Source organism: Aulonocara sp. 'chitande type north' Nkhata Bay, linkage group LG3 (genome assembly GCF_057382095.1).
Source record: "Aulonocara sp. 'chitande type north' Nkhata Bay isolate Kocher_YH1m ecotype deep benthic linkage group LG3, A_spYH_male_GT1.1, whole genome shotgun sequence".
NCBI lineage: Eukaryota > Metazoa > Chordata > Actinopteri > Cichliformes > Cichlidae > Aulonocara > Aulonocara sp. 'chitande type north' Nkhata Bay.
This window is the reverse complement of record NC_141346.1, coordinates 58,495,384-58,520,296: the sequence shown is the minus strand read 5'-3', so window position 1 is coordinate 58,520,296 and position 24,913 is coordinate 58,495,384. Positions and strand designations below refer to the sequence as shown.

The following is a 24,913-nucleotide window of genomic DNA, read 5'->3' as shown; positions in this document are numbered from 1 at the left end:
GCACTGACAGAACATTGCAGAACCTTCAGCACCTCGTATGAAAAATATTTGACTGTGTGCATGCTTTTAGCACTGTTTGGATTTGAGAAAATCTAAAATAAATCGAAATTTGCTTTTAGAAGTTGTTTTATAAAGTTCAGTGGTATATTATGCATACAATAGGACATCTATTTAGATTTACATCTTCCACAGAAAAAACTGCACATTACTGAAACTTAGTATACTGGACTTTGTTGTTGTCCCACACAGGTTCAATTTCGAGTGGTAGATGGCTCAGTGCTCAGTCAACCAAGATTTTATGATAGTGGGCACAATGAGATAGATAAGCTGCTTGTAAACAGTACTTTTATGCTCTCTTTTTCCATTTGGATAAGAAAGAAAGAACCAGGAAACAAAGGCAAACAAATAATCTGTGCCTTTATCCCAGATTCACATTATAGGAACAGCTGCTCAATGACCACTGTAGTCTTTGCTTACAGCACTTTTATCTAGATCTATGCAAAGTGATCCACTACACCTACTTTTACAGTTAAATCATTTTATGAGCACTGATGCCATTTTAATCTGAGTTTCTACTCAAATACAATCAGTAAAGAAAAACACAGTCTGTGACGTTTGTTTTGAAGGAAAAGGTATTCCCTGCAAATGTTTATCTGTGTGAGACTATTCAGAAAACAGTCATTTTGTTTTATAGGTGAGACACTTGGCCTCTTTTTTCCTTGTTCTACGTTTGTCTTTTGTCCGATTACTCTGGAACACAAGATGGAAAACTGATATTCTCATGTTAAAAATATAGAAAAAGGATTTTATCACCCATAAATGTTAACTTCTCATGCCTCTAAGCACAAGCAGGAGCAGAAGTGCCCTCTGCAGTTTGTGTGTGGAAGTGCAAAAGCTTACAGCACCTGGTTTTCCCAGGCGGTCTCCCATCCAAGTACTGACCAGGCCCGACCCTGCTTAGGTCACGATATCGGGCAAGCAGAGCTGAAGAGGAGGATGCAGGAGGCCTGTGTGTGTTCAGCAGCCTGCTGCATTGGAGTTTGCCTGGTAACAGATGACTCAAACAGCCCACACACCCGCTGGACGTGACCGCAAACATGCCCCCCTACACCTTTTACATAGCCCGGCTGCTCGAGTTCTTTTGCTGGTTTTTCCCGCGACCCCCCACCTTCTTCAAATCCAACAAAAGTGGTATCAAACGTTTATGCTACGTTTGTGCTGTAAAAATTTTTGTTTGTGCTGCTATCATTTTAAAGATATACAAGAAAATTTCTAGAGGTCCCCAGAGGTCAACCAGCCCCCCCACATTAATTAAATCAAACAAAACTGGTGTCAATCAACTGTGCTACGCTTGTGCTGGTTTGTGCTGCTAAAATTCTCGTTTCTGCTGCTTCTGTTTTAAAGATATTAACGAAAATGTAAAGGTCAAAAGGTCTCTTCAGTATCCTTCCTGATGGCAGCAAACTGAAGACGCTGTTGAAGAGATGAGTGGAGTCACCTGTAATGAAGAGGACCTTTCGAATGAGGCAGGCACAGTAGATCTCCTGGGGAGGGAGGCAAGAGAGGACCCTGCAATCCTCTCCACTGCTCTCACTACCCGTTGTCATATTTTTCCTGCAGGACCCAGTGCAGGAGTCATACCACACAGTGATGCAGTTGGTGAGGATACTTTCAATGGTGCTCTTTAGAAGGTGCTCATAGTGGGGGTTGAATCTCTTGTCAGCAGAGTGAAGAGAATTGTTATGTGCATTATTATTCAGCCCCCTTTGGTCTGAGTGCAGTCAGTTGCCCATAGACATTGCCTGATGAGTGCTAATGACTAAATAGAGTGCACCTGTGTGTAATGTAATGTCAGTACAAATACAGCTGCTCTGTGACGGCCTCAGAGGTTGTCTCAGAGAATACTGGGAGCAGCAACACCATGAAGTCCAAAGAAACACTCTGATGGACGTGTGGACAGCAATGCTGCCTTGAACAGTACCGATGTTTCAGGGCTGGGTGACGTTGTTGGGTGGGACATCTACATCCTGACATATCAAGGTTACTTTACTTTTAGGTCAATTTGCTTTACAGAAAAATAATAGCATTTGTCATCAAGATATTTATATGACTGCACTTGCTCAGGTTTGTCCGGATTTCAAACTGTTCTAAAAGTCTTTTGATTCAAATCTGGGGCTGTGTTATTGAAAGAAGCAGAGAAATCGATGAACTGAAGTCCTTTACTCTCTACATGTTTGACAATCAGGTGAAGTAGAATCAAAAGCACGTCCTCCACTCCTCTATTGGGCTTATGTGCAATCTGCATTGAATCAAGCTGAAGTTCAGTGTCTTCCATAATCACATTTCTGATGATTTTTTCAAAGACTGAGGTGAGGGCAGCAGGCCTGAAGTCGTTTAGAACTTTTGGACGACTAGATTTAGGACCAGGAACCACAACAGCTTCTTTCCAAAGAGAGGGCATGAACGATTTATTCAGAATAACCTAAAATATGGGACTGAGTTGTCTGTGACGGTTCTCAGTCATCCAGGTCATTGTAGACTAAGGAGCTTGCAAAGAAAAGCGTCTGGACTTCTTTGAGTTGCTTGAAGACGTTTCACCTCTCATCTGAGAAGCTTCTTCAGTTCTAAGGGTCAGTTGGTGGGGAGTCCCAGATTTAAACCCAGTGGGAGTTTCCCCCCAAAGAGGGACAAAGGACCCCCTGATGATCCTCTACGTAATCACATGAGCCAAGGTGTGAAAGCGGGTGGGGGTCCTAATCAGCCAGGGTTTCGGGTGAGCTCATTGTGAAACCTGGCCCCACCCTATCATGTGATTTCCTGAGGTCAGATGGCCCAGGATGTGAGTGGGCGTTAAGGTGTCTGGGGAGGGAACTCAAAACTGGATTATAGATTATTTATATTATATATTGATATTATTTATCTGAATATTTATTTATCATAACTCTGTTTCTACACTCACTTTATATGAGTGCTTGTTGTTTCTTGTATATTTGCTGCTATGACAACTCAGTTTCCCTCCTGGATTAATAAAGTTTCTCTGATTCTGAAATACAGTGAGCCATTATATTTGTAGTTTCTAACTAACAATATAAAGGCTCTGCAACCGATAGTGCCACAGCACGTCCCACTGGCAGCTGAAGGAGCTTTTATACAAAGGACTTTGTAATTGAAGCTTTATTTATACAGGTCGGCTCATTGAGACTCAATGTCTCATTTACAAGAGAGACCTGTTCCAGACACACATATTAAAATTACAACAATAAGAGAAAAGTTTGTGTAATGTACTCAGTCACATTAAAAACGAGAACAAGTTCCCAGAGATGGTTTCACAAAAACATGTGTACGTCTTTTGAAGTCTGCAAGTGAAATCAACGGAGAGCCTTAAATCCTTCGGTTATGTTTTCCATGAAGACGGAGCAGAAAAGGAGAACGCCTTCTTCCCAAGCTCTGCATGAACTGATGGAACAGTGGATGTAATGATGTCCTGAGACTGCAGGCTGTGACTAAACTGTTTGCCTAACATGTACTCTGATGAATAGGAGGCAGTAACCCAGAAACAGATTGATAGATAAAATGATACTAATGGACCATCCTGTGTAAGACCAATGAGGACCAGTTAACCAGAGAACACAGAGTATAGTGGTGTTCTTCTGTTGTAGAGAAAGATTAAAAATATAAGACACTGGCTCAGCTATGATATTTGCAGCCAAGTGCAAGAAGGAAGGAGAACGATTGTGAGGACGAGTTTCTGGTGTTGGGGCTATTCAAAGCCTTACAAACCTCTTCTACTGTGACAGGTGTGAAGGAAAAGGTATCAGTAAGCAGGAACTACGAGCAGAGTTGTGTGCAAGAGGTTTACCATCAGATACTGTGCTGAACAAAGAGCAAGAAGCAACAAAGTGTTTGTTAAAGCAACATTTCAGTTTTGTGTGACACAGGAGTGGAGTCGATATTTAAGTGAGGAGGAAGCTCTGAGGAGTCACAGCTGGCAGAGACACTTTATAGTTTGCCAAAACCTCCTACGGTCGTTTGGACTGTCAGTCGTTAAAGTAAAAAATAGTTACATCTTGATGATGGAGGCAGTAATCCGATTACACAGCTAATGAAAACGTAGCCAATCAGCATCAGAGCCAGACTTCCTGCCCAGGCCTGGTTTCTCTCATGTAGGAGATCGGCCGGTACTGAACCAAACCAGGCCTGTCCCGACCTTTCACCCTGACCTGGCAAAAAGGGGCGTGTCTGTCCACAAAGTAGACACAACTCTCCTGTAAATGTTCCCAAACTGACATTGTCAGCCTGTTTAATACGACCCCAGTTCAAACTGATGCGGGCTCGGAGCTTGAGATTTTAGTGTTTCTCACAGCACCAACTACGCAGTGATCACTCAGGTCGTTGGCAAAAACTGCAGATGTGGAAAACTTACACAGCATATTAGTTAAAAAAGGTCAATAAGAGCAGATTTATCTGGGTGTTTAGGATCAAGGCGTGTGAGGCTTTAAATAATTTGAGTCAGTTTTAAAAACAAGCAGCGTGCCTTAAAATCATCAGACACAGAAGAAAGCCAGTCCCAATGAAAATCATCCATCTGAAAGACGTCATTAAAATGCAGCTCAGATAAAAGTTGAACCAGAGACGGTGATGTGCTGGGGGAAGCAGGTGGAGGCTGATAGCAGCCAACAACAGTCTGATTTCCAAACAGATCAATAGTTAAGGCCAAGATTTCAAATGGCTGAGGTGCAGATGGAGAGAACAAGACTTGAGCAGCAAGACAGAGCTTCACATAAACTTCCAGACCTCCGCCTTTTCTGGGACAGTCTGAGAGCTAAATGTTAAATCCATCAGTTGCTACGTTTTTATCCAGTAAAGATTTGGAAAGTCTCAGAAACAACAATAATACCAGCACCGCTTGAACAGGCCCAGATTCCAATCATATCCATGTTAGGAAGCACACGACGTGATGCACGTGTAACCCAGACAGTTTTTAACATCTGCTGGTGTTTCACATTCAGCCAGAGGCCCAGGGTTAGGTTGGATACCAGACAATAATAAAAGCATCGTTATTAGACTCTAGAGCTCGTTTATAGCTGACACCACATGTAGAGTTTAAGTTCACACAGAGACGATGACATTTTTCTAAAACCAGCAAACAATAAACAAGAAATGTAACAAGAGTTTCAGAAGAAGCTGTTTTACAGAGAAATGATTCCCTGAAGACAAAATTATTATTATCATCTTTATTTCTCCAGGTGAAAATTTAATTGAGATTAAAAATGTTGTTTTCAAGAGAGACCTGGCATCATGGCAGCAAGAGTCAGAAATACATCATAATTCAAACAAATACAAAATAGGAAAAACATCCTACATAAACTTCATAAAGTTTCATTAACAGACTTTGAACAATGGACTTCAAACTTCCCCCCAAAACAACAGAAACACATTTGAAGACAATGAATGACATTTATCCCTCTAAAGAAGGACTTAGACTACGATTTAATATGAATGAGAACATGTTCATAAATGGATGCAACCAAAGATTTCATCAATCCCTGATTTAGAGACAACAGAACATTTGGTTTGATTTCACAAGATAAGAATGACGACTGAGTTGGAAGATTGTTTTATGTTTAGTCAAATCTTTCATACATAAAGTCGGATTACAAAATCATCCCCTAAGTTTGTTGTTTTATTCAAGGAATTGAAATTATAGAGAAAATCTGTGAAATGACTTAAAGAAAACAAACCACAAAAACTCTATGATACTCTAAACCCCCTGGTTTAGGTCGGACACCTTTCTGATGATGAGTGCATCTAACATTTCCTCAGAAGTCAATGTGCCATATGATTGCATTAGCAATAAATTACACACTATATAGAACCACTTCATAGGATTATATTTGTGCGCAGATGTTTGCAGCTATCAGCGAATATTTATCAGCTACTTTGAAACAAAAAAAGATTTTTTATCCATAACAGCAAATGAACTGTACAACAGAAAATACAAATGCTATTCATGGTCTCCTCACAACAATGATAAGAAAAATAAACTGGGCCAATATGTCATGTTTCTTAATACAGAGACACACATGTTAATGTGATCTCTGGTCTCCTCTGAGTGGGAGTTATTATAACTGACTGTAAAAAGTCAGCACAAGGAAAATAAACTGCACCTAAACTTGGTTTATATCTGACCCAGACAGACTGCAGGTCATAACTTCTTACCTGAAGTTCAGTTCACCTGACACTCGGACCGGCAGCCGCCTCAGGTCTCTGATCCTCCTGCCTCCCCTTTCCCTCATCCACCTGCTGCCTCTGTGGAAGCTCCGCCAAAGCCACCACCAAACAACTGACTTATTTCTACACATCGACCAGCATCCGGCCAATCCGCCATCTTTCATTGTTTATACCGTTACAAAAAAATAAAAAAACATCATCGGCCCATTAAAAACGAAAAATCACCATCAGTATGCCCGATGGCCAGTCCAGCTATGGTCGTGCCATCAGTTAACCCTTCACGTGGCAGCTGTGACACGCGTGCCCAGGGTTGCCGACCCCTGCTCTAAAGCATCTGATTTGGATTCCTGAGATCAAATATATTTTCCTTTGTGTTTGTTTTCTTCACATTTGTGGCTTTAATGTAGTGTTACATCCTGTTTGTTTGCTTCCCTCTGTATACATGTCCAGATTCACTGTTATGTTTCTATTCTTACATTGCTGTGTGATCACTGTTCCCTCTGCTGACTGATGTGACCTTTTGTATCTCACACTGATACTTGTCATATTTGTATCTGCGCCTAAAAGATAAAAAGTTTTCCATGCTAAAACACAGCTCCACCTCCTGCAGTTCTCCCTCTGAACCACTAGATGTCTCTGTTATCTAAATGAAGACGTGCAGCACAGCAACCACAGCAGCGCTCAGATCACACGTGTCCTGTTATTATGTATAAAAGCATGAAACAGGTGAGACAGGTGGGATCAATATTAATGTTGTGGAAATATATGAAAAAGCAACAGAAGAGTGAAAACATTTCGTGTTTCTAGAAAGATCTTTCAGCTCACAGCTGCTCACAGACTGTATTTACAAGTGACAAACTGCAACTCTACAGTACATCTACAGTATATATCAAATATATTCTGTATTCAAATCTATTGAGTGATGTTTGAAAGTCTTTCCAGGTGAGTTTGATCCAGGAGGGTCTGAAGCCAGAGTCAGACAGAGACTGTGCAGAGACTGTAGAAGGACAGAGCAGCAGCAGAGCAGTCCAGATACACTGATGATCCTCTGTCAGATCCAGAGGGACACACAGGGATGATGCTGGACTCTACATTGTGTCTGACAGTGGAGCTGTTCTCAGAGCAGTTCACTCTGCAGCACTGACAGTCATCTGCACTTCTTCTCATTCCTCTGTCAGTCACTGCTGGATGAAGCTCTCCTCTCCACCTCCCAGTAACATGGCCCAGTCAGAGCGTCTCTACACACAAGCTGCTGCTGCTTCAACCTCTCTGGATCATCAGGACACAGCTCCTCCTCTCTCAGCACACACACCGTCCTGTTTACCATCACCACCTCCACCTGCAGAGAGAAGAAGGAAGAGCAGAGGAGATAAACGAGTGTTTCCAGAGACTCTTCATCAGCTGTCAGTCAGTGATGCAGCACATCCAGTATAAAGAGCAGCAGGGACTTCAGTGCTGGGACTGTACTAGGACTCATTGTTGCTTCACTTTTTCTAATCTTTGGATTTTTATTGAAGTTGATGAAAATGTTTTTCCCTCCTAGTTTGAGTTTGGACTTTCATTCATTAGAAGAACCTTGGTGTGTCCACTCTGAGCTCTGTAGGAACCCCAACAACAAGCCCAGCAATCCAGATGGACGGTTCCAGCTGTTAACTGGAGGAATTCCATCCAAACATCTGCTCTCACTAAATTCTTCCTCACCTACAGACTGTGTTCTTCACTGCTTTAAACTTGGAAATGAATGCAGTCATTGGTCTGCGTGCTGCTTTGTTCAGAGAGCTGATTGGCTGTTGACAGTGTTTGATCAGAGCGTGTCAGCCGTTACCATGGTGACCATAAAGGTCAGAAACAGGAAGTGTTTGTGTCCAATCCTGAAGCCTGTCACCATTCTCCTCTCACAGCTTCACTGAGAAGCTGCAGCTTTACAGGAAACACTGGATCTTTGTTTCATACTGACTGTGTTTAGTACAATACTGCTGACAGCACCACCCACTCACTCCATCACTCTACTTACTCCAGAGTCTCCAGTCTGTAGTCTGGACTCTGCTGAAGATCAGACAGCTGCTTTACATCTGGATCCCTCAGGTTGTTTCCTTGCAGCTCCAGCTGTCTCAGATGGGAGGGGTTGGACTTCAGTGCTGCTGCCAGATAATCACAGCTGATCTCTGACAAACCACAGAAACTCAATCTGTATAAAGAATGAAAGATGTAAGTTTATTAGACAAAGTGTGAGCTTGAAATCATTCAGTGTTTCATCATCTGTTCAGAGCTGAAGAAGGTTCAGAATGTAGAAGTTTAGAAAATGGAAACTCCAAACAGCTGAAGCCAACAGGAAGCAGCTTCAAACAGGAAACTGTGCAGAGTTTCAGACTATATGTCCTGATGCAGCCAGTTGGATTTTGGAGATTTGAATCTCTGTTCTGTGACTAAGTCCTTGAATCATTTCTTCCAGTTGGTCCAACAAGACAGACTAAGTGTTGGACATGTGTTGTGGCTCCATTAGGGGAGCTTCTAAATGTGATGTGATGGCCCCTCTGGGTCTGTCAGGTCACAGGACTGAAGAGAGCTCAAACTGGGCACACAGTTGTTCCAGTCTGGACCAAAGACTATATACTGGGACTGAGGGACTGCTTTGACTGCACCCACTGGGACTTTTTAAAGGCTCATGTTCTCACTTAGATCATCGATTTCTACTTACATTTCTTTCTGGGAAAAATGGGGATTACTTTGGAAACAGGAAGTATTTTCCCCAATAAGCAGCCCTGGATTAGTAAATCACTCCAACATGTTCTCAGGCAGAAGAAGCTGTCTTGTTATGAGGGACAGAAGAAAAGATTGAGGCACAGAAACTTGTTGAAAGAGAGATAAAGCAGCTGAAATCAGGTGTAAAAGTAAAGCAGAGGATGAGCTGAATAAAGGACACTCAAGGCTGGCTTGGAAAGGAATGAAGTCCATGGTGGGGATGCAGAACAAGGAGCAAAGATGAATGTGATGCTGAATCAGCAGAAGACTTGGACTCATTGGATTCCAGCTTTGATATCATTGATTTCAATGAAGAGCTTTGTGATTGTAGCAAAGGGCTGGTAGCTCTGAGAGTCCCACTGATGAGGTGTTTGTGTGGAAATCTCTTAGTGGGAGCAAAGAGAGAAAAAGCCCTGGTCCTGATGCTGTGGGAGGGAAATGATTGAAGTGTGCTGTGAGGAACTGACTGGGAGATTTTCACACATTTTCCAGTCCTCCTTGGAACAACAGGAAGTTCCCAGCATATGGAAACAAAGGTTAAGTGTCCTATGGCACTCAGTGATGATGGTGCTGTGGCCCCACCACCTCCACCTCTTTGTAAAGGAACTAACTGTAATCTGAAGCTTCAAATGGGACTAAGACTTCCTCCACTAGGTGGCAGTGTCTGATGAGAAAGTGTTAGTGGAGCTGGCCTGGAGTCAGAAACAGGAAGATGCAGGATTTGGGCTGAAATGGGGAAAAGTGGTTCGCACTAGTGCCTTAAAGCAAGAAGGTTGTAGGTTGAAGCTTGTTGGCCTTTCTGTGGAGGTTGGATGTTCTCCCACAGTCCAATGAAATGCTGCTTAGGTTCATTGGTGCTTCTAAATTGGCTGTAGGTGTGGATGTGAGAGAGTGCTTCTCTGTCTCTCTCTGTTGGCCCTGTGATGGACTGCTCACCTGTGCAGGTGGACCACGCCTCTTGCCCTATGACAGCTAGGGCACAGGCTGCAGCCCTGTGAGCCTAAGCTGAATAAACAGTTAGCAAAAATGATCCATAGATGGCCTGAAATCCCCCAGTTAGCAGTTTGGTAGATAGCTATGACATGCTAATCCCATCCAGCAGCTGTATTCTACCTGTAAGCTGATCCCTGCTGAGCCAAAGCACTTTTTCATATACAAATTACAACCTTTAATAGAAACCTATTGGTCAGCATCTTATTAGCCTGCTGTTAGCTTCATTCCACAGAAAACTGAGAGAAACTAACAGAGTTGATAAAGAATAAAGAGAAATGTGCTGATTTAAAGCCTTTGAAGTGCTTCAGATGATCTCTGTCCACTTCTGTCCACTCATTCATTCATGTAAGCTTTCTAATGCAGCTTTGATCTTCACAGTCTGCTTCATGAAACTCATTCTAACCCTGAATGTCAGAGTGTTCCTCCTTCTCTTTCCCATCATTCATGCTGGCAGTGGAGGAGATTTGGATGTTGGACTGTGTTTTGGATGATGTGTGTATGTTTGTGTTGGACTGCTGTCTGTAAAGCAAACGCACATTTTGCTTTGGATTTCAGTGTCAGACAGACTTTAAGGTGGAATGAAAAGTTGGAGAGTTTCACAGTGAATTATCCAGTGGAGGATTTTTCTTCTTCTTTGAAGGTTTGAAATGTGAACATTGTTCTGCTGCAGTCAATGGACTAAACCAGAGAAGAAGAAAACAGACTTTACCATGAAGATCCTCAGTGTGGATCAGTATAATATCAGCCTGATGTCTGCAGTTTAGTGTCAGCACAACTTTCACATCATATTCATCTCAGCACAACTAAAACATGCTGACTGACCTCAGAGTTTCAAGTCCACATCCTGGACTCTCCAGGAAACCACACAGATGCTTCACTCCTGAATCCTGCAGCTCGTTCCAGCTCAGGTCCAGCTCTCTCAGATGGGAGGGGTTGGACTTCAGTGCTGCTGCCAGATAATCACAGCTGATCTCTGACAAACCACAGCTCTCCAATCTGTATAAAGAATGAAAGATGTAAGTTTATTAGACAAAGTGTGAGCTTGAAATCATTCAGTGTTTCATCATCTGTTCAGAGCTGAAGAAGGTTCAGAATGTAGAAGTTTAGAAAATGGAAACTCCAAACAGCTGACAGAGTTCATACGCCTTTGTCAGGGTCAAATTCAAGCAAGACCATGTGAAAATTAAAACACATCATCCTAGGTGAACTTAAACACCTTTGTTCCCCTTTTGTTAAGACATAGAAAAGTACACCACACAAAAATACTGCAAAAGGAAACGGTCGCCTTATATACATAGTGTATAAACTCAAAATGCACATTTCACTTCAAATTAAGATTAAGGCTTTGAACAGATCACATAGTTCAGTTCAACATATAAGACTTTAAGAATGCACAAGCATCTACTTAAAATCTATTTAATTTATCATCCATGATATTATTTTGTACAATTCCAATGTATTTTGTTCATCTCCCTTAAATAAAGAGGCAGTCTTAAAGTATGAAATATTCATATACAAACACATATAAATGTGTGTACTGTCTCAGTGGCTGATAGTACCCCACAGGCCTCAGTGTGAGCTTGAAGACATTTATAATGTTTAAGTAGTTTAATGTGCAGGTGCTGACGATAAACACATTTTGAATGAAAGCCGGGGAACTTTGGTAGCACAGAAACAAGTGGCTATTCTTTGTGACTATATGGATCACTCACAATACCATTATTTCACACAAAGGCACCAAATTAATACTCAAAAAAGCTGCAGCAATACACACAAATATAAACAGTACTTGGTGACAACTTTGCTTTTAGCCTTTAACCCTTCTTGACTACTTTTGATGTGGCCTCTATATTTTACCTTTAAAAACAGTTTATCTTGCCAATCTGTTATTTTCTCATTTTGACCAACTGTATCAGCACAATTTATCTAAATTCAGACAAAATTTAAAATACAAGTAGAAAGTGATATTTTGACTGTAAAAACCACACACATGTTTAACGAATCATCTTCATAACTTGAAATGCAAATAGAGATTGTACACTTTTAAAAATACGCACACGTTTTGCAAACAACAAAGTTATATGGTACTATTTACCAAAAAATGCAGCCAAGGCTCAGACGTTTTTCATATAATCATTTCAAACTATTTACAGAACAATCAGGTGTCAAACAATAGTTTGTGTCACTCTAACACATATGAGAACAGCACAGGGATAAACCTGCAGGTCTGACAGCAGGTGTGTCACTCAGCGTTTACACTGCAATCTGCCTTTGTTGGCTTTAAGGCAGCAACTGTGACGATCACTAGTAGAACTGACACACAAAACAAAACAACAGCTACACACTAAATACACAAGACAACAAACTAACTTGAGACCAAACACGGTAAACGTCACAAATCTCTCACGTATCAAAACTCTCTCTCTCTTTCGCTCACTCGCTCTCTCTTGCCGGTCACTCCTAAAACTTCCCCCTTTTGCTAAACAACCAAATGTCATGTTTCCATATCATTTTTGATTGGTCGACATGGTACATTTTCCCACCTATAGGGCTTTGGAGCGTGATGTCACGGGAGATGGGCCATGCCCCCTTCCGCCATGACAGTAGGCCAGCCAAAGGATACCATTTCAGCTATGGATCGTACGTGTTGTGTTGTCGGTTGCAACGTTAGATCACACGATCGTGAAGGCAAGAAGCTGGATAACGGGCTCTCTTTTCATCGTTTTCCATCCTGGAGGCAACGTGAGGGATCCCATGTATCCGATATTACTAAACAAAGACGTCAGGCTTGGATTGCAGCGGTGAGACGAGTGGATATCGAGTTCTCTGCAATCCCCAGCTTTTTGTTGGTTTGCTCACGGCATTTTCTTTCCGGTGAGTTCTAAATTAATTCATATCACTCTTGAAAGGCTTTTAGTGTGATTTTCAACGTGCTGAGGTCATAGATAATGAGATAAAACATGCTAATGTGTGATGCTGCAGAACCACATCATGTCGACTGAGTAGCTTATGATTTGGCATTATTGCAGGCAAACCAGCATATGAAATGGATGTAACAAATCCAGACTGGGCACCAACACTGCACATGGGGCAAGACGACATACCTGTATCAGACTCGGACCGGCACTCAAGGCGTACGCAACGGAAGCGAAAAAGAGCACCCATCGGAGGTAAACAACCCCCCCCCCCTCTAAAAACATACTAAATTGCTATCACTGTACACTAATCCGCACATAACTTCCAGATGAATCACACACCTGTCATTGGAATATTGGTGTACATTTACCTTATGTCTAATTTTATCTTACAGGCTTTCGTTATGCAGCTGCAGAGTCTGAAGGTGTGCCCCGTGCAGAAGTGATTGATGAAGATCTGACAGAAGACCAACAGCAAAATCACAATGTCATGGAGGCAGTGGACAGCAGTTGTGTTGGACAAGTGGAGGTTGAGGTACCAGCTGCAAATGTGGATATACTGAAAAAATGTAAACCTTTTAAAATGATGACAGATTACAAACTCTCAGCTGTGTCTGTAATCAAACCTCTGTAACTTTGCTTCACTTCAGCAGCATCAGCTCATGTTCACATGTTGATTCATGGTTTGCTTCAGTTTTTGATGGACTGCAGAATATTTTGAAGGTTATCTGCTATAAAAAGCCAGAACAGGAAAATCTGCTTCATGTGTTTCTGTTTGATCCTCAGTGACTTTGACACAAAGGCCTCTGCTGTGATGATCACACCTCTGATCAAGTCTCACAGTGTCAGCTTTGTTTTTATACATATGGATATGTGCTGATAAATGATCAGAGTTATAATATTTCCCACTGTCTGCTGTGTGCCGTGACCTTTGACCTGCTAAAGATAGTCAGCTGTGGATTATTCATTGTTGTGTCTGATACTTAGAACTGTGAGGAAGAACACTACACAGTTAATCAGGGTCCCCTCTCTCTGAATCAGGAAAGGTGGGCAGGCCGCGTGTGGGCCGCGGGCCATACGTTGAGTCTCACTGTTTGAAATGTGAACATTGTTCTGCTGCAGTCAATGGACTAAACCAGAGAAGAAGAAAACAGACTTTACCATGAAGATCCTCAGTGTGGATCAGTATAATATCAGCCTGATGTCTGCAGTTTAGTGTCAGCACAACTTTCACATCATATTCATCTCAGCACAACTAAAACATGCTGACTGACCTCAGAGTTTCAAGTCCACATCCTGGACTCTCCAGGAAACCACACAGATGCTTCACTCCTGAATCCTGCAGCTTGTAGTTGTCACTCAGCTCCAGCTGTCTCAGATGGGAGGGGTTGGACTTCAGTGCTGCTGCCAGATAATCACAGCTGATCTCTGACAAATCACAGCCCCACAATCTGTATAAAGAATGAAAGATGTAAGTTTATTAGACAAAGTGTGAGCTTGAAATCATTCAGTGTTTCATCATCTGTTCAGAGCTGAAGAAGGTTCAGAATGTAGAAGTTTAGAAAATGGAAACTCCAAACAGCTGAAGCCAACAGGAAGCAGCTTCAAACAAACACAACAAGAGAAAAAACTCTGAATGTTTCACATTAAAGTCGTACATTTATCATAAAAACAGGACAAAGACTTGAAAAAGTCGTGTTTTTCCGTTCCAGGAACCACAAGGCTTCACTTTTAAAGGTGAAGTGTGAAAGAAATGGACATATTTGAAGTCCAACACCTTTTTCCAGTCACATTATTAAAGCAGACAAACTACAAGCTCATTTTCATTCCAACAAGTCATCTTCTGACCTGGACTAACAACACTGGTCTCTATGTGCAGCTGGCTGTGAGACCAGTACTCAGGGAGCGTCTACAAAGTGCAACACTGAAAGAACATCGCACACTAGCTGTGTCCCAAAACATCGGCTGCATCCTTCGGAGGACCCGGTATTCGCGGTCTACGTGGGCCGGGTCCTTCAAAGACCGAAAAGGCTGGAAGTGCGAGGCTGTGAAATGGGACGGTCTAGCCTTCAGATTTGCGTCACCGCTGTGTCGGTGGAGTTTAATAAACTCGGCCGTCTGCTCCTTGCTATCTAAAATATAACAGGACACTGGCGTAAATTCTCGACCGTCTCACACTTCTGTTTAATCAGTTTCCTGTTTAACGTTTATTCAGCTGTGTGAAAATCCCGGAGGAACTTTGATCTCAGCCAAACCGATTTACTCCGGAACAAATAAAACACAGAAAAAAGGCAAACAATTACATTTTTAAGTTCTCCGAGTGACTTATATATCATGTTTCACCTGAGTAGCCAACGAGCGGGGTCTGAAAACGATGAAGCCGGGCGTCCGCTGCTCTCGCCGGCTGGAGTGACCATTGAACCCCCCGGCTTGCTAGCGAGCGGGTGGGTAACAGACGTCTCCGAAAACGTCGGCACACTTTTGCAAATATGTGATGTCTTGATAAACCGAGCAGATATTTGAAGTTTACACAGCTACTTTCTCGCCTGAAAATATGTTAAAAGTTTATTTTGTGACCCAGAAAGATTAATAAGAGTAATTTGAAAACTTAGTAGCAGCCGCCATTGTTGGCAGCTGAAATTTGGCTGGGCCGCGCTATGAATTCTGGGATATGGTGGGCCACGAAGGACACACCCGACGAATCCTTCAAATTTGGGGAAATGAAGGACGCATTTGTCGGGCACATTTGAAGGAGTCGACAAATACGGACAGCTTTCATCGCCTGGCTGTGACGTAATCGGCCTTCAAATGCAGCCTCTGGAGGATGCAGCCGACGTTTTGGGACACAGCTACTAATTTGCTTCCATCATCCAACCTGAAGAGGAAACAGAGACGCCTCCCCTTCAAAGTAAAAGCTGCTCCTTTTGGACACAGTATCAAAGAAAGTCTACAGTATAACATAGAAAAGACAGAACAAAGTTTTGGTTGTTTTTAAATTGTGCAGAAATGAAACTACACTAAGCTCAATTATGTGACAGACATTTCATCCCATGTCAGTTTGGCCTCATCCTGGGCCGGATTATCCAGCACACACTCTGACCACAGGCCCAGGGGCCACGCACAGCTGGGCTCCATCCAAGAGACAGCAAACAAACCAACACAATAATAAAAAGCACCATGTGATCTTCTTACATCTTCAAGACAAACATAGTAAAAACATGAGCATATTTGTTTCCTGATAAAATGATGTGACAGGTAGAACAGAGTAAAGAGGTGGTGTTACAGCCTTTCTCCCCTCTGCTGCCGAGGCTGTTAGTCTCTCCCAAACTCAGCTACAGGACTTCCAAATGAATGAAAGCAGCAGAAGTGGCTTTACAAATGAAAGAGGAAGAGGAGAAGAAGAGGAGAGGGAGGCCACCCTGACCATCACTCCAGCTGAAAACATCACACTTCCATTAAAGTTGGTGAGGAAATGTTGAGCAGGATGAGCTGCTGGCTAATCTGGAGGCTGTAGCAGCAGCTCACAGTCACAGTGGATTTCCACTCATGAAAAAGCTCTGGCTGCTTCATTTCTCATCTCATATCAGAGACTTTAATGCTTCACTGAAGCTGTACTGTGATGCTTCCATATTCCAGTGAGGCCTCCATAATGATTTCAGCTGTTCTGTACACACACTGTGTGCCCTGTATGGCTCAAAGTCTCTGCAGCCTGTTTTTATCTGCTATCATCAGATCTTCATCATCCTCATTCACATCCCTCACACACTCTACAGCCTCATCAGCACTGACTTCATCTTCACTGACTGATGGAGCACAACATGAACCTGTGGAGGCTGAAACACTGTCCTGTCAAACATCTCCCCGTCACCACTCCATTTCTGTCAGCCTTTAAATGAACCCTGCTCAAGTCTGTCACTTCTGTTTGGAGCCAAAAGAACTTAAAGATTACGCCACTACATTCTTGTCTAGAAAATATTAAAGTGTATTTGGTGACACACAAAAAAGGGTAAAAGTATAGTTTGGGTCCACACATGTCCAAACCCTGGTGTGTAGGCCTACTTAGTATTGAGAAAAGCCCACTAAAAGAACGCCCACCAGACCAAAGCAATGGTGTTGACTTGATCAGCATTAACCCCGCCCCCTGACTTTGATGGGTGAAGCTGACAAATAAAATGTATTTATGAACAGCGATGCAGGGCCAGGAGTAGCAACGTGAATTAAATAAATACATCATTAAATAATTCATTAAATGTGTCAGTAAAATAATTAAAATAGAAAACAAACCAACAAAATATGTAATTAACTAATTTGAATTGTACATAAATACTTAATGAATTATTTTAAATGAAATTAACCGATAATTCATTGTGATTTTGTTTTGTGTTTTGATGAGCTAATAATCAGCTCTCTTTTTCTCATTGTTGTTCTAAGCCGCTTATCCAAAGGTAAGGCACTACCTGTTGAATTATTTCCAAAGTGTGCCAAATTGGACATTACAAATTAAAGTCTACTCACTGAAATTACTGGGGAATGTCTGCTTTGATTTTGATGAGAATCTCATGACAGTACTGAGGATTTAATGCAGTTGGACTGCTAAAAATGATTGAATGCGGTTGGACCGCTAAAGGATTTAATACGGTTGGACCGTGGAAAGCAGTTGGACTGCTGAGTGATTTTAGTATATTAGGGAATTTGGTTATTGTTTGGGGTGGAGCCCGTATTGGTTATAAGGTTGGACCTGCTTCAGTCTTACACTTTTTTGGCTGTTTTACTGTTGTTCCAAAGTATTATAAATTATTCAAGAACGTCAGTTGGACTGATAGGAAGCGCAGTGCTCAGAGGTAACGCTTGCCAATGCCAAGGACGCTTAGGCATTGTCCTCGAAGAGGGATAGTCAGTTGGTCACTGTGGAGCTTGGGGCACTCCAGAATAACTAGGAGTTAGAGTCTCCTTACCGTTTGGAACGGTAGTCTGCGCTTTTTTGGCCAGCAGAAGTTGGACTTCGGGCGTGTAACTTTAACTTAAAACTTCGGGGTAAGCCTTGGCTGTGAAATGCCAAAAATAGAGCTTCAGGCAAAGTTTGGGTTGGTTGACGCTTTTAAATTGAGTTAGGGATTTTAGAGATGAGGCCAGAAACTGTTGGACAGATACTGGTTAATTGATCACAAAAAAGTTGGACTTTATCGGTTGGACCGTTAACTTAAATTTGTCGAAATTGTTTAGGCGCTAAAGCTGACAGATGTGACAGTGGTTGTAAATATAAGACGTCTTTGTAATATAAAATAAGAGATCTCTGTGTGAAAGGAGTCTGAGGCAGTGCTGGAGCTATTTTTAGACTGTGTGTGTGTGAGTGTGAAAATGCAAATTAGTCAGCAGTGAACTGTTTAAACCACAGTTGGTTTTACAAATACTGCTGCAAACATTGTTGAGTGTGTGTTTAAGACGCCATTTATGTTCATTAGAGGGCTATAAATAAAGTTTTGAGTTGCCGTAGTGAATGTATAGTAATTGACTGAGTTTTGATATATATATATATAAATATAGTGAGTGCACTGTATATATTTAAGACTAACATATTACTTTTAGGAGTAACCTCTCATCAGCAATAAATGCTGGTGTGTTTTATTTTTTCTATTCTATGTGTGTGCTGTGAGAATTAATAGAGGTTTCAATTGTTTTCTTTGACTTGCTCTTTCTGATTATGAAAGGCATGTCTGAAATACTCTTAGGAAAGCGTGTTGTGAGTATATTCCTCAACTCTTGTCACAGTTTAAGTGTGTGAATGCTGTGAGTAGCAGGTTTTGAGTGATTGGGTGTGATTTGTACAAAATAATAAATAATAATAACACTATGAAAGTTGATAGTAGAGTGAGTGCAGAAGTGGAAGTGTGAGAGAAAAGGCGGTGTGTGTGTGAGACGATCTGACAAACGCAAAGAATTTAGTATATTTAGAAGTGTGTGCGTGAAATAAGGGTGAATTGTTTTAGATCAAGACTTAGTAAAACAAGAGTTTTATTAGCCTGTAAAAAAAACAAAACAGGAGAGATAGAAACAGAAAATATGGTTCTGAGCAGCTGCAAGGTTGACAGGAAATGGTGTGTGTGACAGGAACTTTGCATGCCCATAAAAGGAACTGACTGTGACAAGTGAGCACACAGAGAGAGAAACATACGAGTTAAACTCCAGGCAGATGAAGCAAATGGAGGTTTTAAGAAAAGAAATGAAAAGGATATTAATTGTATGCTTTAGTGTGTCAATACAGGTGGACTTCTTTCAACCTAGAATCTTGAGTACAAAACCATTGATTAACAGAATTGGGAGGAAAACAGGCCAGATTTTGGCTTAAAATTTTACAGCTTGACCTCCCACTTGTCCCGATCCTGAGAAGAAGCTCATAGGACAGTTAATCTCCTGATGAAGACCGACAGAACATCGTGGACTTCAAGAATTAACAGCAGGCAAAAGACAGTGCAACTGAAACTACACTGACGATACCAGCAGCAGCATGGAAGAAAAGCACGTGATGGAAAATGCACGGTGAACTGCAGGCTGGTAAGAACAGTGTGACATAACTGTTTAAAGACACTGAATGGGATATTTTGCCAGGCTGGGATTTAATCTAAAAGGAAAATACTGAAAAGAGCAACGGAGAAGAAACAGAGAAGAAACAGACTGTGTTTGCTGGGGATCACAAGACAACAAAGGACACTAAGAGAAGGGCACAGGGGCCAGTGGGAAGGTGAAGCCCAGACGAGTTCGACTGCGAGAATAGAGGGTACAATTGGGTTGAAATTGAAGCCGGAACTCAGGATGGTTTAGGGATGTCCACGTCACAAACAAAGAGGTAAACAAAAAGAAGGTAAAATAAAGAGAGAAAATAACTGACAATTACATTAATGAATAGAAGACACACATACAGATATTACATAGATTTATTTTTAGGATAAAGGGGAGAGCTTATACGTAGAAATGACTTTTTATACATATTGCATTTTGTGCCTTTAAGGGAGTTGTGGCTCAATTCGTCTCTTGTGGGTCACGAGCCTTTGGCTAGCGCTATGATTAGCCAATCTACTGTGAGGATGATATGAGTTATTGAAGGATTGCACACGCTTACAGACATATAGAGTCCATAAACACACATGACAGTATTGATTCCAGGCAAAAGGCCTCAAATTAATTTAGCGTTTAACTGAACTTGAGCTGGCCCTGTAACAAGTGACAGAAAAGAGGAACTGAATAGGAGTTTCTTGCTTTAGAGAAGGACCAAAGGAAGGAAAGCATATATTTTGGTTAAGTCTGATAAACTAGAATGAGAAGGTATTGTTACATCAAAGGAGCAAGATGAAATAAAAAGGCTGTACCAAAAACAGGCTATAACATAGGAAATGTGAGTTTTAAAATGAAGTTAGTGTTAACACACAGGAGTTGTTTCAAGGCAGCGTTTAGCTGTGATAAAATGTATGCAGGAGTAATTGCTTATATGTTTAAACTTAATTGATTAAAGTGGTTGTTTTTTTGGATCTTTTAGTAGAATAGGCGCTTATAATGATTTTCTTGTGAAAGGAGATTCTAGGTCAGAGTGGAGGCCTTGCAGCAGCGAGAGTTCTGTGTACAGGATGTTGATGATTAGATAAGGCAAGCGACAGGAAACGCATGCAGGGACGTGAAAGCAGCGTTTTAAGAGTTTTAAAATGATGAGTAACGTTGAAGAATATATATAAATACAAGTCAATAAGTCAAGAAGATAATTAGGATCAGGCTTTTGATTAAAGAGTCCCAAAGATGATAAGTTAGGGAGGTGCAGGAAAAGGTGTTTGGTTTGCTTTACACAAGATCTCGGCGACCACAGGGGGGTGAGGATCCTGGAGGCCCGAGGCATGATGGACCACAAGAGAGGGACGCAGAAAAAACCTAATCTTACGTATGGAGTGTTCTCGAGGGGGAGCTGGTGTTTATTACTGGACCACTTAGATGACATGAGGTTGTCTGATTTGCTGAGCCAGAGGACGGCTAGAGAGGGTCAGAGCGGGAGTGGTGACCCCGATGTCCACGATGCCATGGATGGACATGGAAGCAGCTGAGTGGGCCGAGGAGTGACCCAACACAATGTATTGTGACCTCTGGTGTTCCAGAGGTCGAGAGAGGGAGTATTGAGATTGGAGAGATATTTTGCTGCTATTGTTAAAGGCTCATGTTCTCACTTAGATCATCGATTTCTACTTACATTTCTTTCTGGGAAAAATGGGGATTACTTTGGAAACAGGAAGTATTTTCCCCAATAAGCAGCCCTGGATTTGTAAATCACTTCAACATGTTCTCAGGCAGAAGAAGCTGTCTTGTTATGAGGGAGAGAAGAAAAAGATGGAGGCACAGAAACTTGTTGAAAGAGAGATAAAGCAGCTAAAATCAGGTGTAAAAGTAAAGCAGAGGATGAGCTGAATAAAGGACACTCAAGGCTGGCTTGGAAAGGAATGAAGTCCATGGTGGGGATGCAGAACAAGGAGCAAAGATGAATGTGATGCTGAATCAGCAGAAGACTTGGACTCATTTGATTCCAGCTTTGATATCATTGATTTCAATGAAGAGCTTTGTGATTGTAGCAAAGGGCTGGTAGCTCTGAGAGTCCCACTGATGAGGTGTTTGTGTGGAAATCTCTTAGTGGGAGCAAAGAGAGAAAAAGCCCTGGTCCTGATGCTGTGGGAGGGAAATGATTGAAGTGTGCTGTGAGGAACTGACTGGGAGATTTTCACACATTTTCCAGTCCTCCTTGGAACAACAGGAAGTTCCCAGCATATGGAAACAAAGGTTAAGTGTCCTATGGCACTCAGTGATGATGGTGCTGTGGCCCCACCACCTCCACCTCTTTGTAAAGGAACTAACTGTAATCTGAAGCTTCAAATGGGACTAAGACTTCCTCCACTAGGTGGCAGTGTCTGATGAGAAAGTGTTAGTGGAGCTGGCCTGGAGTCAGAAACAGGAAGATGCAGGATTTGGGCTGAAATGGGGAAAAGTGGTTCGCACTAGTGCCTTAAAGCAAGAAGGTTGTAGGTTGAAGCTTGTTGGCCTTTCTGTGGAGGTTGGATGTTCTCCCACAGTCCAATGAAATGCTGCTTAGGTTCATTGGTGCTTCTAAATTGGCTGTAGGTGTGGATGTGAGAGAGTGCTTCTCTGTCTCTCTCTGTTGGCCCTGTGATGGACTGCTCACCTGTGCAGGTGGACCACGCCTCTTGCCCTATGACAGCTAGGGCACAGGCTGCAGCCCTGTGAGCCTAAGCTGAATAAACAGTTAGCAAAAATGATCCATAGATGGCCTGAAATCCCCCAGTTAGCAGTTTGGTAGATAGCTATGACATGCTAATCCCATCCAGCAGCTGTATTCTACCTGTAAGCTGATCCCTGCTGAGCCAAAGCACTTTTTCATATACAAATTACAACCTTTAATAGAAACCTATTGGTCAGCATCTTATTAGCCTGCTGTTAGCTTCATTCCACAGAAAACTGAGAGAAACTAACAGAGTTGATAAAGAATAAAGAGAAATGTGCTGATTTAAAGCCTTTGAAGTGCTTCAGATGATCTCTGTCCACTTCTGTCCACTCATTCATTCATGTAAGCTTTCTAATGCAGCTTTGATTTTCACAGTCTGCTTCATGAAACTCATTCTAACCCTGAATGTCAGAGTGTTCCTCCTTCTCTTTCCCATCATTCATGCTGGCAGTGGAGGAGATTTGGATGTTGGACTGTGTTTTGGATGATGTGTGTGTTTGTGTTGGACTGCTGTCTGTAAAGCAAACGCACATTTTGCTTTGGATTTCAGTGTCAGACAGACTTTAAGGTGGAATGAAGAGTTGGAGAGTTTCACAGTGAATTATCCAGTGGAGGATTTTTCTTCTTCTTTGAAGGTTTGAAATGTGAACATTGTTCTGCTGCAGTCAATGGACTAAACCAGAGAAGAAGAAAACAGACTTTACCATGAAGATCCTCAGTGTGGATCAGTATAATATCAGCCTGATGTCTGCAGTTTAGTGTCAGCACAACTTTCACATCATATTCATCTCAGCACAACTAAAACATGCTGACTGACCCCAGAGTTTCAAGTCCACATCCTGGACTCTCCAGGAAACCACACAGATGCTTCACTCCTGAATCCTGCAGCTTGTTGTTCCTGCTCAGGTCCAGCTCTCTCAGATGGGAGGGGTTGGACTTCAGTGCTGCTGCCAGATAATCACAGCTGATCTCTGACAAACCACAGTCCATCAATCTGTATAAAGAATGAAAGATGTAAGTTTATTAGACAAAGTGTGAGCTTGAAATCATTCAGTGTTTCATCATCTGTTCAGGGCTGAAGAAGGTTCAGAATGTAGAAGTTTAGAAAATGGAAACTCCAAACAGCTGACAGAGTTCATACGCCTTTGTCAGGGTCAAATTCAAGCAAGACCATGTGAAAATTAAAACACATCATCCTAGGTGAACTTAAACACCTTTGTTCCCCTTTTGTTAAGACATAGAAAAGTACACCACACAAAAATACTGCAAAAGGAAACGGTCGCCTTATATACATAGTGTATAAACTCAAAATGCACATTTCACTTCAAATTAAGATTAAGGCTTTGAACAGATCACATAGTTCAGTTCAACATATAAGACTTTAAGAATGCACAAGCATCTACTTAAAATCTATTTAATTTATCATCCATGATATTATTTTGTACAATTCCAATGTATTTTGTTCATCTCCCTTAAATAAACAGGCAGTCTTAAAGTATGAAATATTCATATACAAACACATATAAATGTGTGTACTGTCTCAGTGGCTGATAGTACCCCACAGGCCTCAGTGTGAGCTTGAAGACATTTATAATGTTTAAGTAGTTTAATGTGCAGGTGCTGACGATAAACACATTTTGAATGAAAGCCGGGGAACTTTGGTAGCACAGAAACAAGTGGCTATTCTTTGTGACTATATGGATCACTCACAATACCATTATTTCACACAAAGGCACCAAATTAATACTCAAAAAAGCTGCAGCAATACACACAAATATAAACAGTACTTGGTGACAACTTTGCTTTTAGCCTTTAACCCTTCTTGACTACTTTTGATGTGGCCTCTATATTTTACCTTTAAAAACAGTTTATCTTGCCAATCTGTTATTTTCTCATTTTGACCAACTGTATCAGCACAATTTATCTAAATTCAGACAAAATTTAAAATACAAGTAGAAAGTGATATTTTGACTGTAAAAACCACACACATGTTTAACGAATCATCTTCATAACTTGAAATGCAAATAGAGATTGTACACTTTTAAAAATACGCACACGTTTTGCAAACAACAAAGTTATATGGTACTATTTACCAAAAAATGCAGCCAAGGCTCAGACGTTTTTCATATAATCATTTCAAACTATTTACAGAACAATCAGGTGTCAAACAATAGTTTGTGTCACTCTAACACATATGAGAACAGCACAGGGATAAACCTGCAGGTCTGACAGCAGGTGTGTCACTCAGCGTTTACACTGCAATCTGCCTTTGTTGGCTTTAAGGCAGCAACTGTGACGATCACTAGTAGAACTGACACACAAAACAAAACAACAGCTACACACTAAATACACAAGACAACAAACTAACTTGAGACCAAACACGGTAAACGTCACAAATCTCTCACGTATCAAAACTCTCTCTCTCTTTCGCTCACTCGCTCTCTCTTGCCGGTCACTCCTAAAACTTCCCCCTTTTGCTAAACAACCAAATGTCATGTTTCCATATCATTTTTGATTGGTCGACATGGTACATTTTCCCACCTATAGGGCTTTGGAGCGTGATGTCACGGGAGATGGGCCACGCCCCCTTCCGCCATGACAGTAGGCCAGCCAAAGGATACCATTTCAGCTATGGATCGTACGTGTTGTGTTGTCGGTTGCAACGTTAGATCACACGATCGTGAAGGCAAGAAGCTGGATAACGGGCTCTCTTTTCATCGTTTTCCATCCTGGAGGCAACGTGAGGGATCCCATGTATCCGATA

At 41.7% G+C, this 24,913-nt stretch overlaps 1 protein-coding gene across 1 annotated transcript; it reads right to left on the bottom strand.

Annotated features, from left to right (window-relative positions):
- Positions 1 to 4,910: 4,910 nt before the first annotated feature.
- LOC147336309 (ribonuclease inhibitor-like) lies at positions 4,911 to 20,953 on the bottom strand. The gene is made up of 4 exons (XM_086286171.1): positions 20,880 to 20,953; positions 10,789 to 10,962; positions 8,246 to 8,419; positions 4,911 to 7,570 (listed from the first exon to the last, which is right to left on the bottom strand). Exons 1-4 carry the CDS (start codon positions 20,951 to 20,953, stop codon positions 7,558 to 7,560), a joined length of 435 nt encoding a protein of 144 aa, XP_086142297.1. The 3' UTR covers positions 4,911 to 7,557.
- Positions 20,954 to 24,913: the final 3,960 nt, after the last annotated feature.